Source organism: Molothrus aeneus, chromosome 1, assembly GCF_037042795.1.
Source record: "Molothrus aeneus isolate 106 chromosome 1, BPBGC_Maene_1.0, whole genome shotgun sequence".
Classification (NCBI taxonomy): Eukaryota; Metazoa; Chordata; class Aves; order Passeriformes; family Icteridae; genus Molothrus; species Molothrus aeneus.
The window spans coordinates 128,989,006-129,004,813 of record NC_089646.1 but is presented as its reverse complement, the minus strand read 5'-3'; the positions used below and the strand labels follow the sequence as shown (position 1 = coordinate 129,004,813).

General features: G+C 36.4%; 1 protein-coding gene across 1 annotated transcript in view; it reads right to left on the bottom strand.

The window, feature by feature from the left end:
• UBR5 (ubiquitin protein ligase E3 component n-recognin 5) overlaps window positions 1–15,808 on the bottom strand; it is an 84,850-nt gene that overhangs the window by 48,867 nt on the left and 20,175 nt on the right. Inside the window, exons 6-9 of the mRNA XM_066564868.1 lie at window positions 13,495–13,684; window positions 11,614–11,773; window positions 5,027–5,176; window positions 2,813–3,006 (exon numbers count right to left, since the gene is read on the bottom strand). Coding sequence (XP_066420965.1) covers window positions 2,813–3,006; window positions 5,027–5,176; window positions 11,614–11,773; window positions 13,495–13,684 — 694 coding nt within the window. The remainder of the gene's footprint in view (window positions 1–2,812; window positions 3,007–5,026; window positions 5,177–11,613; window positions 11,774–13,494; window positions 13,685–15,808) is intronic.

The window sequence follows — 15,808 nt, the reverse complement described above, 5'->3', positions numbered from 1 at the left end:
ATAAGAGTCTCTAGAATTGGTTAAATCATTAGAGAACTATTTTGTTCTGGAGGGCATCTACCAACATAGCAAAGAAGTAACACAACTACTAATCCACATCATGATTATTAATACATGCCATGACATAAACATTGTACATTCTGAGAAAGAACTGTCATCAGAACCAACTGTAGTCTAATGAGATGCATTAGACTTCATAAGCATAGAAGAATCTTCAGAAGTTAGCTGGCCTAATGCCTCACAGTTAAGTATGGAAGGCAATTAATTTTTGCTCCAAGACACTCTCATTTTGACTTTTCATCTTGCTAACAGATCTTTTAAAAACAAACACCTTTGTACCAGAAGCTGAATACTAGAGAGACCTGCCAATCAAATTTTTTCATTCCCTTTCATCAAAATATTAGCAGTTGTGACCTAAGTGCTTCACGATCAATGTTGCATTCACCTCCAGAGGGCCATTCAACCAACTGCCCAAAAATGCACAAACAACACAACAGCTCTGTTTCTGTAAACCTGAGACTCGTGTTCAACAACAAATTCTGATTTCAGACCAGTGAAATTAACATACATGAAGATGATGCAGACTACTGGCAAAATCTTAGTATCTCAAGCAGAATGCACCTACTTGAAAAAACTAAAGGCTTGGTTTGCACCTAAATTACAGTCAAGCAAGAAAAGAAAGACCAGCCATACTTGCCTTTACTACACTACCCACACATGTGGCACAAGGTTGATACAGTGCAAATGCAGACTGGCAGTACCACAGTGTAACAAATATTCTGATATTTGAAATATCAGAAGAATGTACTCACTGATTTGGATTCCTGAGCAGTTGATGATGTTTATTTGGTGGAGAAAATGCAGTACCTGAGCAACATGTCTATACACTGTCAGTCTCAGATTGCTGGTGAAACTGATGCACTTGGGAGTACTATCAGCTTTCTGAAAGTTTCACCCATGCCTCCCAGGTTGGTACTTCACCTCCCGCAAACAGAAGTTAACCACCCTCATCACAGCCTTCTACAGAGTTCTGTCCCAAATGCTAAAGGTCCAAATAATGAAAAACAAAGGAAAAATATTTGCAAACATGACTGGTTCTTTTGTAGTGGTTTCTCGTGTGCTTTCACTTGCCCCCTACCTTACTGTCTTTTCCAGTAACCTTTCCAGACCCCCTTCCTATTTTCCAAAGTGGAAGAGACATCTGAACTGACTTCTCTGCTAAACCATCTCTCCCAGGACTTTCCCCTTCAAGAATTTCTGTTGGAAAATACTACCAACAAAAATTCATACTGGATTTACAGCAGGAGAAGACACAGAACCATTTCTTATGAATGTTCAGCTGAAAGAAATGATGCAAAATTAAATTACTTTTGAATAAAAATGGAAGGCCTTTCCAGTTAGACACCTTGATTTAGCTGGAAGCCCAGAAGGTGGGGTTTATATGAGTGCATATGCAAACAGGTAAGTGGGAAGCAGTTCAGTATATAAAGTGCACAGGAATAGAGTTAGATATCACAGCAAAACAAACAAAAAAAAACCTACTAGTAATAACGGCCATAGTAACATTACCAAAACAAAGATGATGAGTCAGTATTCCAAATCTAAACTACATTTATTCATTGATGTTAAATTCCTGGAATGTCTCTCTCCCAAGCTAGATTTTCTCATTCTGAGCTAGGGGGACGAAAGCTGCCAACTTTCACTGACAGAGAAGTTCAATGTTACTAGATAAAAAAAACAAAACTAAACCAAACCAACAACAAACCCAAAACAAACAAAGGAAAAACACTTTAGACATGAAAGATCTGGTAGAAAGCAACTACTAGACAAACATTCTTTTTAGGTCTCTTAATTTCTCAGTCTGAATGCCCAGAAGAAGACAATTGCATCTGAAGTCTTGCTGCTGTTAGCAGAAATAGGCCTCTATATTCACCTCTGTTTTCAAGCTTTCTATCTAGATTTAGTCTGAAATGAACAGAGACACAGAGAAAGAAAGTGTGACAGATCAAAAAAGCAACCTCACAGACCCCATGGACAGACAGAAATGGGAGCACTAGAGCAAGTCAATAAAATTTGGTCTACTAAACATAGATGATCACTTCCATTCTTAGGAAGCTCTTTGGTTTGGGTTTTATTTTATTTACGCTTTTAAAAACTCATCTCCCCCAACATTTAGGTAGTTCACAAAGACAATGACCACAGATATTCAACTGTTGGTACATATAGCTGGTGTTTCTACTACTTTTATCTTCTGCAGTTATTACTTCTTGCCTTGAAAATGGAATTAAGGTTATAAAGAGAAACAGCTAATCAAAGCCAAAGGACTTTGAAGGAGCAACCAAGTTATTGATCAACTCAAAACACAACTGCAAGTAAATGCAAATTTTTACTACTGTAGTTTAAAAGCCCAATCCACTCAAACAAAGTATCTCTAGGAATAATAATGCTTAACAAAAAACATTTCTTTGATGAAGCATAGTTTAGATTGTTTCATGAGTTCCCTACTGCCAATGCTTTGAGCACCCAAATAAATGTAAGAAAGAAACAGAAAACCCTAAGCCTTATGATCTACAGCAGTATCTTGAAAATACACAGAGAAGAAAATTAAAACAGTAGTAACAGAAGGGCAGCTATAAGGGTGTCAATAATTATGTGTAATTTAACTGTGTGCATAATAAGGAATATGCTTTATTACATTATCTCACAAAACTAAAATGTCATCATCAAAAAGGCAACTCACAGTATTTATTCAGAAAAAAAATAAATAGATCAATTGCTCAGCATGCAAATAATAGATAAAAGAATTCCATACCTTATCTGGCCACCACTGCAAGTCTTCTCCTAAAGAAACAGGACTTTGTACAGGTGTATTCTTCTTGTCCAGGTTTGGTTCCCCTTCCTTACTTGTTGAGCCTCTTTCATTATCAAATGAGGCTCCATCAAGCCACCTTCGTTCACGCAAACGTAAAACGGACTCACGTTCACGCAACAGCTCAGAGTCTCTCTCTAAGGGAAGAAGGAGAACTGGTATGCAATTGGGTCACACCAGTGGGATAAAAGTAAGCCACTCTCTAGTAAAGACCCTTCAGGATGCAACTAACAGCAGTTTAATCTACTCACACAGATCAAAAATATATTCCTGACATGCAACATTCAACATATTAACTCTTTCAAGAATATATACTTTAGAATCACTAAACATAAAATAAGCTAGAAATAAAGGCTTACAGTTTTTTGCACTATGAAAATGCTAGAGAAATTTCACTTACATCATAAGAGGCCAAATACATTTAACATTTCTATTTAGTTTTCTAGTACAATATGCAGTTTTGCAGTTTTATCAATGTAGTTACAATAACAGAAGAATCTTAAGTCTATACAGTCTGCCAGATTTTATGCAAACCAAAAAAGAGTTATTTATTAGAGAGTTTCACAGCAACTTTCCCAGAAAAAACAGTAATTTGAAAAGGTTAAAGAAAGAAAGCGTTAAAAAAAGCTGTCATACATATTTGATAATCCAACCCCTTTCGTTTAAAGCAATATTCTATAGGACTGGATTTAATAAATTAAAGTGTATCTGCTTTGAGTAGATTAAATGAAAACTTTTCAAGAGTCAGACAAGTTTTTAAAAGGATCCTGACAGAAAAATGTTCTTACCAAAATGCTTCCCCTCCAACTAGCCTATAAACTGTCTAAAGTCAGTACTCTGCAGTTCGCTCATGCAGAAAATTTTTTTAAATCAGGTAATCAAGCTAACTTTCCACAAGTCAACTACACATGGAAAACAAGGACTATGAAAATCGTGGTAACATCTTATACAGAACAACCTTTTATATAGAATAACCTTAGGAAAGGAAAAAAAAGGAGGAATTTAGAAGGAGTTATGTCAGATGCTGAATACTCGCACATGCACATAAATGTATTTAACCTATGAAGTACCTCACTTATGCTCACAAAAATCAACTGGAACTACATATACTGATGAGATGATGCATTATTATCTCATAGTTTCAATGGATTACACCAAGTCTTGGGTCTTTTGCTGTATTAGACAAATGGGAAAGTTTTTACATGAGCCAAACACGACAGCCCGTCTTACAGATGTATTTCGTATAAGTACTGTACTTACTTTCTAGCAAACATCACACTGGCCCTTGACTAATAATTTTGTAACAGGAACTTACATATTCAGCAATTAATATATTAAAACATGTTCATGAAAGGCAACAAAACTGTACTAAATAAACAATCACATCAGAGGCTGGATTAACAGTTTGGAAATACTCTAGGTATTTCTGGCAACACCCTCAAAAAGATAAGAAATTGCTGCATGGTCTGCTATAAATTTTTCAAATGTATAATGCTTGAAAGAAAAAATGCCCTAACACTGCTCAAGGAGCTTTTTTTATCACCTGCCAATAGTTCTCCTTATCCAATTATAAATCTCCTTCAAAAAAGTAAAATTTAGATTTCTTCTCCCTCCTTGTTATCTAAAGTTCCTCATTCCATAAAGGTAACTTCTGTAATGGAACAACTAAGGAAACATGAAGAACAGCGTACAAAGAGCAACCCAAAAGAAAGAAAGAAAGAAGAAGAAGAAGAAGAGAAAGAAGAAGAAGAAGAAGAGGAAGAAGAAGAAGAAGAAAAAAAGAAAGTATTAAGAATGCTGCATGTCATTGATTATTACTAATTTTTGAACCAAATTATATATTTATATGGCAATCTATGTTAGTAGGTACATACACTACAGTTTAAAATAAACTTGACATGCAATAATTTTATAACACCTTGCAATGATTAACAATTATATTTGTAATATATGACTACCAACATTCTTGCAGAACTTACCTGCTAACAGTCAGAATTCATAAAAATTTTGATGAGCAATCTACTTGCCTACTCTATATTTGACAACATAGCACAGTCTACTTTCACATTAAATCAGCATCTAAACCACCAGTGTGTACTATCACTAGCTTTTCCCACAGCAAACTACATATTACAAAGAAAAAAGGTGCAAAATTACCTCTGGATGAGCCTAGCCTGGAAAGTGATGAGCGCCGAAAGGATGGATAACCAAAGTAACTAATATCTTCTGAAAACATAGCATCAGCATCAATAATGACACTTGGGTGAGCAGAATGTATGTCAGCATCCAGAAGAGACATAAGATCCTCTATAAGAGGAGACAAGGATCTTAAGTGAATAATCAGCTACTTAAAACATCAGCTAGAGAGACCATCAACTAAACAAATATCAAAACAAAAAAAAAATCCTATCTATTAATTGAATTTCTGCTCTTCAGATTCACCAGTGCAAACTCATGTGCCTCCTATGCAACGACATTTACAATCAAGCTTGGTGAACTAGTGAACAAAACCAGCTTCTCTGCAAGAACTGCTCTGTCACTTACCTAACTATGTTTCCCAAACAAGACTTTCCCAAAACATATTGTTCTGTATCCCAGAAATTCAAACTTTTGACTGTCACTTGAAAGAACTAAAGGCACTAGAGTAAGATGGAGACATATACACACATGTGCACACACACTCATGCATGCGATGCAGAACTCCCAGGATGACCTAGAATGGAGGGAGGACAGAGCTGACAGAGAAAGGCAGCTTTCACACAGCCACGTCTTTGATGCCAAAGACTGCACCTTTCCCCATGCAATGTTTCTTTCAGAGAATGATGTACTCATTTAATTCACAAGCCAGCAACTTGCAGCTCTCAATAAAAATCTTTAAATGGGAGCTACACGAACAACAACAGTTATCTGGAAAAAGCACAATGTTTTAATACCATGCAGTTTAAAAAGAAGACCTAACCAAACCTAAAGGTTGAACTTAAATACTGTGAGTACCCTCGCTTCTGTGTTGGAAAACTTGAGTTTCCCTGGAGTAATGATCATCATTAAAATGCAAAACGATCTCCTTCCAGTAACTAACCTAAAGCTTCTATCCACACACAAAAGAGGCTACTGGAAATTCATGTGACTTATTGAAGGCCAGCAATATGGACTGTCAAGACAAGTGAACCTGATCACCATCTTACCACAAAAGGTCAGTCCTACTTCCCTCCTTTATCCCTGTGGCGGGCACCTCCCTGGGACAAGGATGGATTTCTAAATCTAACTAGTGCATTCACCTGGCTTGAAACACAAGTTCACTAGGTTTAGAAATAAGGTGGGGATGGATCTTCAGACTGACTTAATGGAGTAATCAGAGCCCCAAATGCGGAGCTTCACCACATGCTGCAAAGCTGACCAGACCCTACTGCTTCCTGCAAAAGGAAATAGTTCTGCCCTTCCCAAATCTTCAAGCAAATCTGACGTCAAAAAAACAAAAAAAAACCAAACAAACAAAAAAAATCAGGCTCCCCAAATTAGGTTCTACTATCCCACACAGGCCCAAAAATCTCATCCCCAAGCAAGGGAATGGCAGGACAGTGCCTTCTGGCAGCAAGACAACCTCATCAGCTTAAACCACCCACAAATCCCATGTGAGGCTATACACAGACTCCCTTCAGGAACCCTGGCAGCAGCACAATTCCTGTACATCCAGTTCTCAGCCTCTATCTCATAGGCATAAAAGGAAACAGTGGCTAGAAAATAAGCATTCTTGACAGCAGAATCTGATTATTATGGGTCTTTTTCTCAGTGTCTGGAATGAAATGGAGGGAGGAACCCAAAGTGGAGGGTATCAAAAAACTGAAAGGAGCAGAAGTCTGCTCTTAGAGATGGTATTAATTCACTTAAGACTTTCACATGCTTGCACATCAGAATATTCATCCTTGTATTTCTAAACTCTCATCTACAGGAAATGTAACTCATACCACCAAATGTCCACAGAAAAACAGCACCGCAAACCAGCGAGCACAGTGGGTTTAAGGCAAGACCTGTATAAATGCTTTTTGCATTAATTAAGTAATCCACTCAAGTGTAGGCTGTGCTTCTAAAAGCACACCATTTGGGACTCCATAGTTCACACAGTACACTTTAGGAAGTCATCCATGACAGGCTGCTTGGAGATCTTTAGAAAGAAAATTCACATTTGGCAAACAGGCTTTATCTAAAACAGTTCAGATCACTCAGAGTACCCCTACCCTGCCTGCTACTGGCTTTTCACAATTATAAAGCTGCAGTGCACCTTACCTTCAGTGTCAACTTGTAAGTAACAGACTTTCAGAGCTGGGAACACAGATGAGATTCTGTTGTATTTCCCAATATTGACATATTGCTCCCTCCTCCCACAACCATCTTTTCCTAGGTAAGCTCCAACCCCTCCATACTCTAGCAACTAGATCTGATATCTTCTGGTCAGTGTCCAGGAAAAAAACTGCAATGAACTTTGATCTCTTTCTAGGAACCAAATTGCCCAGTACAGAAAAGAAATTTCTGTCCTCATTCAAAACAGACAACACTGGATTTTTTTAAGGTAAGCTATGTGAGAAATCCTCTCGACAGAAAACACACACTAACTTGTAACACACACATACACACACACCTTCCACCAGGTCAGGCATCTTGAGTTTAGCTGTGTTTCCAAAAAAAAAGGTAAAAATTCAAGTATCAGACGTAAGAACCAAAACTATGTGGCTTTGGGCTAAATACGCATTAAGATGAGTAACGAAATGAAGCCTTTTCTTACCCTCTTATTTCAGCTTCAAATCAGATTTTAATTTTCTTCCAGTATTTCTGAAAGAGATCCCCCTTCTTCCATTTTCTATATCAGCAAAGAAAGGTGCTAAAACCAGTAGGGATAGGAGCCAAATCCACTCCCCTTCAAACATCACTGGAATTTTTTTAGCGCTGTGAAAACACAGATACTGCAAGGCTACATCCAGTTTAAGAATCCAGAGTTTAAAAAAACGAAACAAAACAAAACCAAAAAAAAACCAAAAAAACATTCTCTATGTCTTTATTTTCCTGCTCTTCAGACAAATCCCATGGGATTGTATCATTCATCTTGTGCAGCGTTAGACCAGAATCAGACTGCTCCCTTCACATCTAAGTGTGATACTTCTGATGAACCTATTTTTGTAAGAAAATATCTGATTCACTACTAAATACCAAAGAAAATTGGAAGGAAAAAGATATCCAGTTCAGAGGAAAAAAACAAAACATCAAATAGCATTATCACCAGATTCATCAATTGAAGGCGTTGCTTAGATAAGTAGAGCTCCCTTTAAAACTTTCTCCCTTAAGGGTGCAATCATAAGTTCTCTCCCCTCTTCTCAGCTGCACACTTTTATGAAATATTCAAGTATTCAATGTGTTCAGTACCTCCTCCTCTTTCAAGTTTGGATTAAATTGGCAAAACTGCGACAGTGAAGGGAGAGAAACATTTGTTTTGGTTTCCTAGGAAACTAGACTAAAACAGAACTCCAGAATTCATTCTTGATAAGATAATATTTATTCAAAATATTACCCAACTTGAAGTTCACAAAAACAGAGAGAAAAAAAACCAACCCAACAACAAAGAAAACCAAACCACAACAACAAAACCACAAAAACCCCCAACCCCATTATCTAATTGTTTTCCCTAAAGGCAAACCACTGAGCTGATCCTACACTAGGCTGTAGTTCCCATTCCCCTCCCTGGAAGCCAGCACAGGAAGCCTTGCTGCAACACCAGCCCATCTCTCTCCTCTGCAAAGCAGCCTGGATGTTGTCAAACCCACATTTCACAAGTCCCACCAGTGAGAACCCATCGTACCATGCACAAGTTATGAGCAAATATGCACTCCTCTGAACTGCACAAACAATAAAACCTTTTAACATCCACAGCATCTCTAACCCAACTATTAACAGAACATAAAGCCTTCAAGAGCCCTCTAATACAGCCTGGTATGAGCCTCATAGAGGCTGTCGAGTCTTTCCTATGATAAATGAACTTGTTCTATATATTTTTACCTTGATTATTCTCCTTACGTATTTGTTATGAAACAAATTAACCCACAGTCCTCTCTGCTAACTATCATAGAACAAAAGAAACAGGACTAGATGAGAAAAACCAAAAATCAAAGTACACCAGGATCCAAAAATAAATATTTAAGAGACACTCATTGACAGCAATCTGTACAGAAAAGTAACATTCTGCTCTTCACTTAAGACATTTTGAGAATTCAGGAAGGATTGAAACATGTTTTTTGCTACCTCAAAAAAAAAGTCAGATGCATAAAGTTTACAATACTAATAATATATGATCCATTAAGCAAGAATATATTAATTTCACAGTACTTGGAAAGTATCTCAGCTTATTAATGATTTATTTTTTTTAATTACATGTAAAGTGCTTTAAAAAATTTCTCTAGCTTGGAAAGCTTAGAGAAGTAACCCCTAAATTTAAGGGTCACAAAGCATCAGACATGCAGAAGGCAGAAAGACAAAATTAACATATGCTTTTAATTGAAATGCAAGAGCCTCAAAAGTCCAGAGGCAAATTCTGTCTTCTCACTTGCTTTTCTTGTGCTTGAAATGAAAATCAAAAAGCTTTAAAGCATAATTTGGCATAATTTTAAAAAAGGTTCTTTATCTTTCAGAACAATAAAAAAGCCTAACAATTGAATGCATATAGCATGTATCAGTTATCCACAGTTTTCTCTGATGATGTTCTATTTCCAAAGGGGCACCCAGATGTGAGATGGCAAGTGAAAGCAGGAAGACTGCAAAGTTTCTAGAGCAAAAATACTTTTCAAAAGAGATATAGGCAACTTTCTCTGGCCATTTTGGTTTTCCTGAAAACTAGCTTGCATGGCCATGTGACACAAGCAAAGCTGCTAATTTTTACTATTCAATGTTTCAACAGTAGAGTTATGATAGCACTGCCTAGTGTTCAGCTAGATTTTTCATCAGTTTCAAACTGACCATACCAAACTAATCAATTTCTGTGCAACAAACTGTTTTTCACCCGTAAAACTTAGGACAGAGAAGGCATGCACATTCTACAAATCAGAAATTACATCTCCAAAGAGTGGCGTTAAGACAGATCAAGTGTCACTTCAGCCATCATTTCCATATATTTTCCCATAAAAACCGGGGAAAAAATAGCTCAATTTCTCTGTGGGGTAAAACAGGGAAAATACCTACTTTTAGGACATTGCAATCCCTTACAGGAAATTTACTCTGAACAGGGAAGAAGATTTAAAGATTAAGCCAAGGAGAAAATTTTTTTCTGGACATCCAGTGAGGACAAGGAAACTCTGCATATCACTTTAACCCATCTCAAATAGATGAGACTCACAGACTGTAGTGGAGGCACCTTCAAATAAATGTTACCAGTCACAGGTTGTCAGACAGTCCCTATTAATTGATCCTTAGAATCACAAGAGGTAGTCAGAGAACAGCTGATGCTGTTGAAGGCTGGTTAGTATGGTTAAAAGCAGTAATTTACAGTAGAAGTTCCTAACTGTAATTTATCTTCCTAAGGTCAATTCAGGAGGAATGCATTTGGGTATCCTTAAGACTGAGAAGTGCTTTGAACACTTGGAAACTTCTGAGATTTAACTTCCTCCAGTGCATCTGTCTAATCCTATTGAGCTGATCACCAAAAAATAAGACTGAGATTCAAGATTTTTCACCCCTTTCACCAAAAGAGTCTTGATTCTACAGCAAAATAAAGATGCTTGACAGATGCAACTAAAACTAAAAGAAGCAAAATGAAATGCAAAGTTTTTGTTGCAGAAATTAAAAAAAACCCATTCTCTAATCACATGACTGACAAGCTAAAGATGGACGAAGCCCATGAACCTTCCTGGTGAACCAGATGAGCAGAAAGAAAAAACCAAAATACAACCATTTATTAGAAAAATATCAAAACATCATTTTGACACACAGAAGAAAAGCTACTATGTAGTCAGAGCTCAGATGTGCTCTTTTCGTGCAGTGCAACTAACACAACCCTGGATTTGGCTGCTATGTTTTCCAATCTGTTCACTCAGAAAGAAAAGACTGCCTAAATTATTTAGCCAATGCAAAAGAAGATTCAAAGTCTTTTATAAAAAGCAATTTTATGGGACAGGCAGTATTTCAAAAACAGCTGCACTTACATTACAGGATTTTGCCATTATAGCCAGAACAGCATTTATAAGGGGAACCTGAGATGAAGACTAAATTCTCAATCTAATTGTAACCACTGTAAAGTGTTTTGCCCTCTATTAAGGCTTCTTGATTTTAGAAAAGCACGTAATTTTTGCTCTAAAAACTTTTATGAATATTAAGAATATATGTTAGTAGTAAAAAACATGCAAGTCACTAGAAAGTTTTAGAATTAGCTTTTATGAGCAAGCCACACAGCAGTCTCAGCATCTCACTGAGCAGCAAAATAGACGAAAGTAATGCCAGTGTTACAAAGCCTGAGATCCTAAAAAACCCCATAACTTTCATGCCCCCCAACAAACACTATCAACAGTTACTCTTCAGTGGCTATTCTAATCCCTCAAGACATCCCAGTCCTTCTTTTGTTTTATACATCTTTAGACTTTGTTCCTATAAGCAACAATTGTCTTCGCTGCGTACCTTGCACAGCACAGAACTCACTGTCAGTACTTAAATACAGAAAAATAAGAACATGTTTGTTGGTGATTTTTTATCAAAAGTTGCAGGATACAAACCTCCAGGAAGATATGATTCACTTGCTGTGTCATCCCCATCATCTCCATCTTCATCATCACGACTCAACAAATTATTTACAGCAAGGTTTACATCAAGATTTGTTCGTTGGAGTTCTCGGATAATAATACTTCTGGACTTCCCTTGTAAAACAACTTGTGCCTATAAGAGCAGAGTGAATTGGTTACTGGTCATTCTCAGATCACCAACCACTATTCATAAGAAAATGCTTAAGTCTAAAAAAAGTCTAATAAGAATCACAAGTCAATAACAGTACATACAGACACAGGCTCCTATCAATTTTTCACAGTATCATGTACTTGATATCCAGCCTTCTCTCAGCTCCAGTTAGGTCACTGAACCCCTTTGTCACTAAATTTTCTAACAGAATCTTAGAATCTACTTCCTGGAATGTTTAATGCTGCAGTTAAATAATAAGTATAATCTGGTTTTGAGAGTTTCTGTATGTTTCTATAAAAGTGTTTAAACTTAGTATGTCAATCAACAGAGTTTGCAATCAATTGCTGTGCCAAAACTACACTTCAATCCCTTTTACACTGGTTTCTCTTTCCACTGCCCTTCAAACAAAACCACTTTAATGACTCTATTTTCCTCATCATTCTGTTTCTAAAGGCTTATCATCAGCAGTTTCTGCAACACTGAAGTTTTTATTAACAAAGTGCAAATGTAGATAAAACCTCCCAAATATCAAGTCCAATGAATTTACAAAAAAAGAGAGAAACTCTGATTTATTCCACTGACCCTAGGACTCAGAGCACTTTGTTTTTCCAGACTAGCCTCTACCAAATGTCAGAGATTATGAGAGTTTTGAAAGATCAGAAACAAAAGAATGTAAGAAACAAGTACTGAGTACTTTCACAACAGAGTAAAAATAAGGCACCAAATAAAATGGTCTGCTGGCAAGCAAAAAAAAAAATTCTAATAGCACACAAAGGTAAATTTTTTGTCATAAACTTCTATGCCAGAAGTTTACAGATTTTTCAGACTTCCTAGAGTCTATAGACCATCTGCTAAGATCTTTCCCATTGCTCTGCTTTCAATTTACCTCAAAAATGTTTCAGACGTGTTCTATTTTGAAGGCAAAAAAAGTACACTATTTAAAAATAAAATTAAACAAAGAAGGCAAAATATCACAGCAAGGGAAGTAAAGCGGATTACCTTTTGCCTAGCAACTAACTTCTGTATTTCAAATGTCAACCAGGAACTAGTTCTAATCTAATAGTTAAAATGCATGAACTAGTCACATATTTTGAACGTATTCTTTTCTTCAAATATAGAGGAAAATGTTTTAATAGACTGTAGCACCTCTTCAGACTTTAGTGCATTAAAAGGCAAAAGCAGAGCAATATATACCCAACATTCATAAAAGTCACATTTATAAAAAATTAAGCACAGGTGTCCATGAAGAAAAATTATCAGTATTTTCAAGAGAATAAATAAATTTTCTATCTTTCATTTACATCTGAAATGGATCATTCCTTCTATCAAACACAAAAAAAAAAGAGTGAATCTGCCTTCCTTCATTACATTCCTTCAAGAAACTTAACATTTGATATTATTCTCAAATATCTGATTCTCTCACTAAATCTCCCCTCTGCAACCAAACACAGCCTTTCTCATCTACATTAAACATATACCTTGTCTTGGGTGACGTTTGGAAATGAAAATTCTAATTCTAATCCAAAAGTCTGTCACTTCCACTATGTACTTAAGAATAAAACCAAGTCAGATAAGGAAAGTCAATTTCTTCAATTGCATGCCATTACTCCTTGGAGAACGGGTACTACTACAACACATTCTGGTACACATGCTCTGAGAAGCTCTGCGAGTTTTTGGCAACAAGCAGTTTCTAGTTCACACACCTGTGAAATTAGTTCCTCTGGAATGACTGATGCTGGAATCACTGGTTGTGGCTGACTCCCCAGCAGTCCAGATCCTCTGTCACGTCCTGTGCGTATCACTCTGGTCTGCCTTCGAGAGTCTCGAGCTCCAGCAGATGATCTACCAGAAGATCCTCCTCCACTTCCACCAACCCCTGAACTCCAGCGACTTCTAAAAGATTTAGATTATTTGTTCTTTTAGTACAGCAGCATACCTTGGGGACTACTTCAAACATCTTTAGTTTTATTACTAATAACTTATTAACATCCTCTGAAAAATACTGCAGCTTGACTTCACAGACAAACATTATAAAAGTAACTCTCAAAACTAGACAGAACAAGACACCAGGAAATTGATAAAGTTCTGAAATATGCAGAAGAAATAAAAAAACAGGACTCCAGCTGGAACTTGCATTCTTTCCTACTCATATAGCTGCGTGGATGTATACATACATAAACACATAAAAGGATCAATTCCCAGATTTTTCTAAAAGCAGTAGCAGCAGCATAACATTTAACACTTATCTGTCAATTTCCTGCTATAAAAGCACACATGCACCAACTTCACTGTCAGTGGCTCTGACAGAACATCACTATGCTTAGGTGGATCTTCTAAAGATTCTGATACTTGATTTACATTAAGAAATTGGTTGAGATTATACTAGAAAAATCAAGTCATCTTCTCCACAGCAAAAGAAATCTTACACTAGATAGTTCTCTGATCCTCAGGAATAGTTTTCAAGAGATACTCTACTTTTTACATATTCCTATTGCAGAAATCAACAACTGCACACATTGCAAAAACATGCCTTAACTGACTGAACGGTTTCTTTGTTTCTACAAATCAGCATCAAAATAAGGCAACAAAAAGACAGTGATTTGTAGAAATAGACACCTCACCTTCATTACAATTATCCATTAATAATTATCACCACAGATCTGTGTCAATTGAATCTGCTCTGAATTTAAGACAAGATAATCTGCTGCCATGAAAGACAAGAGACTCTAGCTTGTTCTTCAAGGTTAGCTAAGCTTTATCTTGTAATACACCTTAAAGGTTATTGGATATGGTATTACTGCTACTTAATAATCTGTATCAGCAGACCCTTCCTGCTATCGACCACCTGAAGCCTCAAACTCCTTTCAAAAATACATTTAAAATCAGACATGAAAATAAAGATACATTCTCTGAAACAGTATCTAATAAATTTACATTAAAAGTCTATCAAAAGCTAATTATGTAAGAATACTTGTCTTGCATTGTATGCCTTCAGTTGATTACTAGCACCCTTTTTTAATTGGGGTTTTTTTTCCTCCTGACAAGACCCTGCAATCACAGAGTAACTCGAGTGTCTTGCTTAAGACAAGGCTCTGTCAGACACCTACATTTCCAGAATTCTAGCTAGAGACCAGAGACAATGACAAGACAAAAAGCAGTTCAATTATGTCTTTAGGAAAAGTCTTGTCTCATGAGTTAAAAGAGAATTCTAAAAAATAAAAATATACTACTGAAAACAGAAAAAAGAAAGACAAAATACTAAAGAATGTGACATTTTAAATAAAATGAGCCACTTAAACTGTTCTAAAGGTGGGAAGGTGGCTGAGAGGAAAAGAACAGGACTGAGGGGAAGTCAAATTCTATTGAGTAACTTTCAATTCAACACTCTGCAGGGAGGGGTGGGGTTAAAGAAAAAGTTCTATATTAGATATTAATACTCACTACAGATCCAATTTCTACTTTAAGTTATAAACTATCAATGGCATCATTTAGACATCTAACAGTTAAAACCATTTCTATTTGTGTAACAATCCAAATATTCCCTGTGTGTCCTACCCTGGCCCTGTTAAGGCAAATAAGGATACAGCCATTGCTATTAAAGCCATCTAAACCTAAACTAAATATTAATATAGAATAGAAACCTTTCATCTCATTTCTGTTCACCTACTAGTTTACCACATCTCTCTACTATGCAGCAACATGCTGGCAATTTTTCAAATCCAGTTACCTACTCTAATGGCTCTACAGTTTGAATGGGTTTAGATTCAATTTATTAAGATAATTACTCCCTCCATTTAACAGACTAGTTATAGTGCCTACTGCTATTCTACTAGTTCAGTTACTTGCAACTACCTACTTCTGAGACATTCAAGAGAAGACATTAGGAACACTTCAGGGTTAATCTCTAAGATTCAAACAATTTTAACACATTATGCTTAGCTAAGAATAAGGAGGGAAAAAAAAGTGTTACATGTCCCACAGTAAGTTCTTAAACATGACAATACTAGTTTGTCTTTG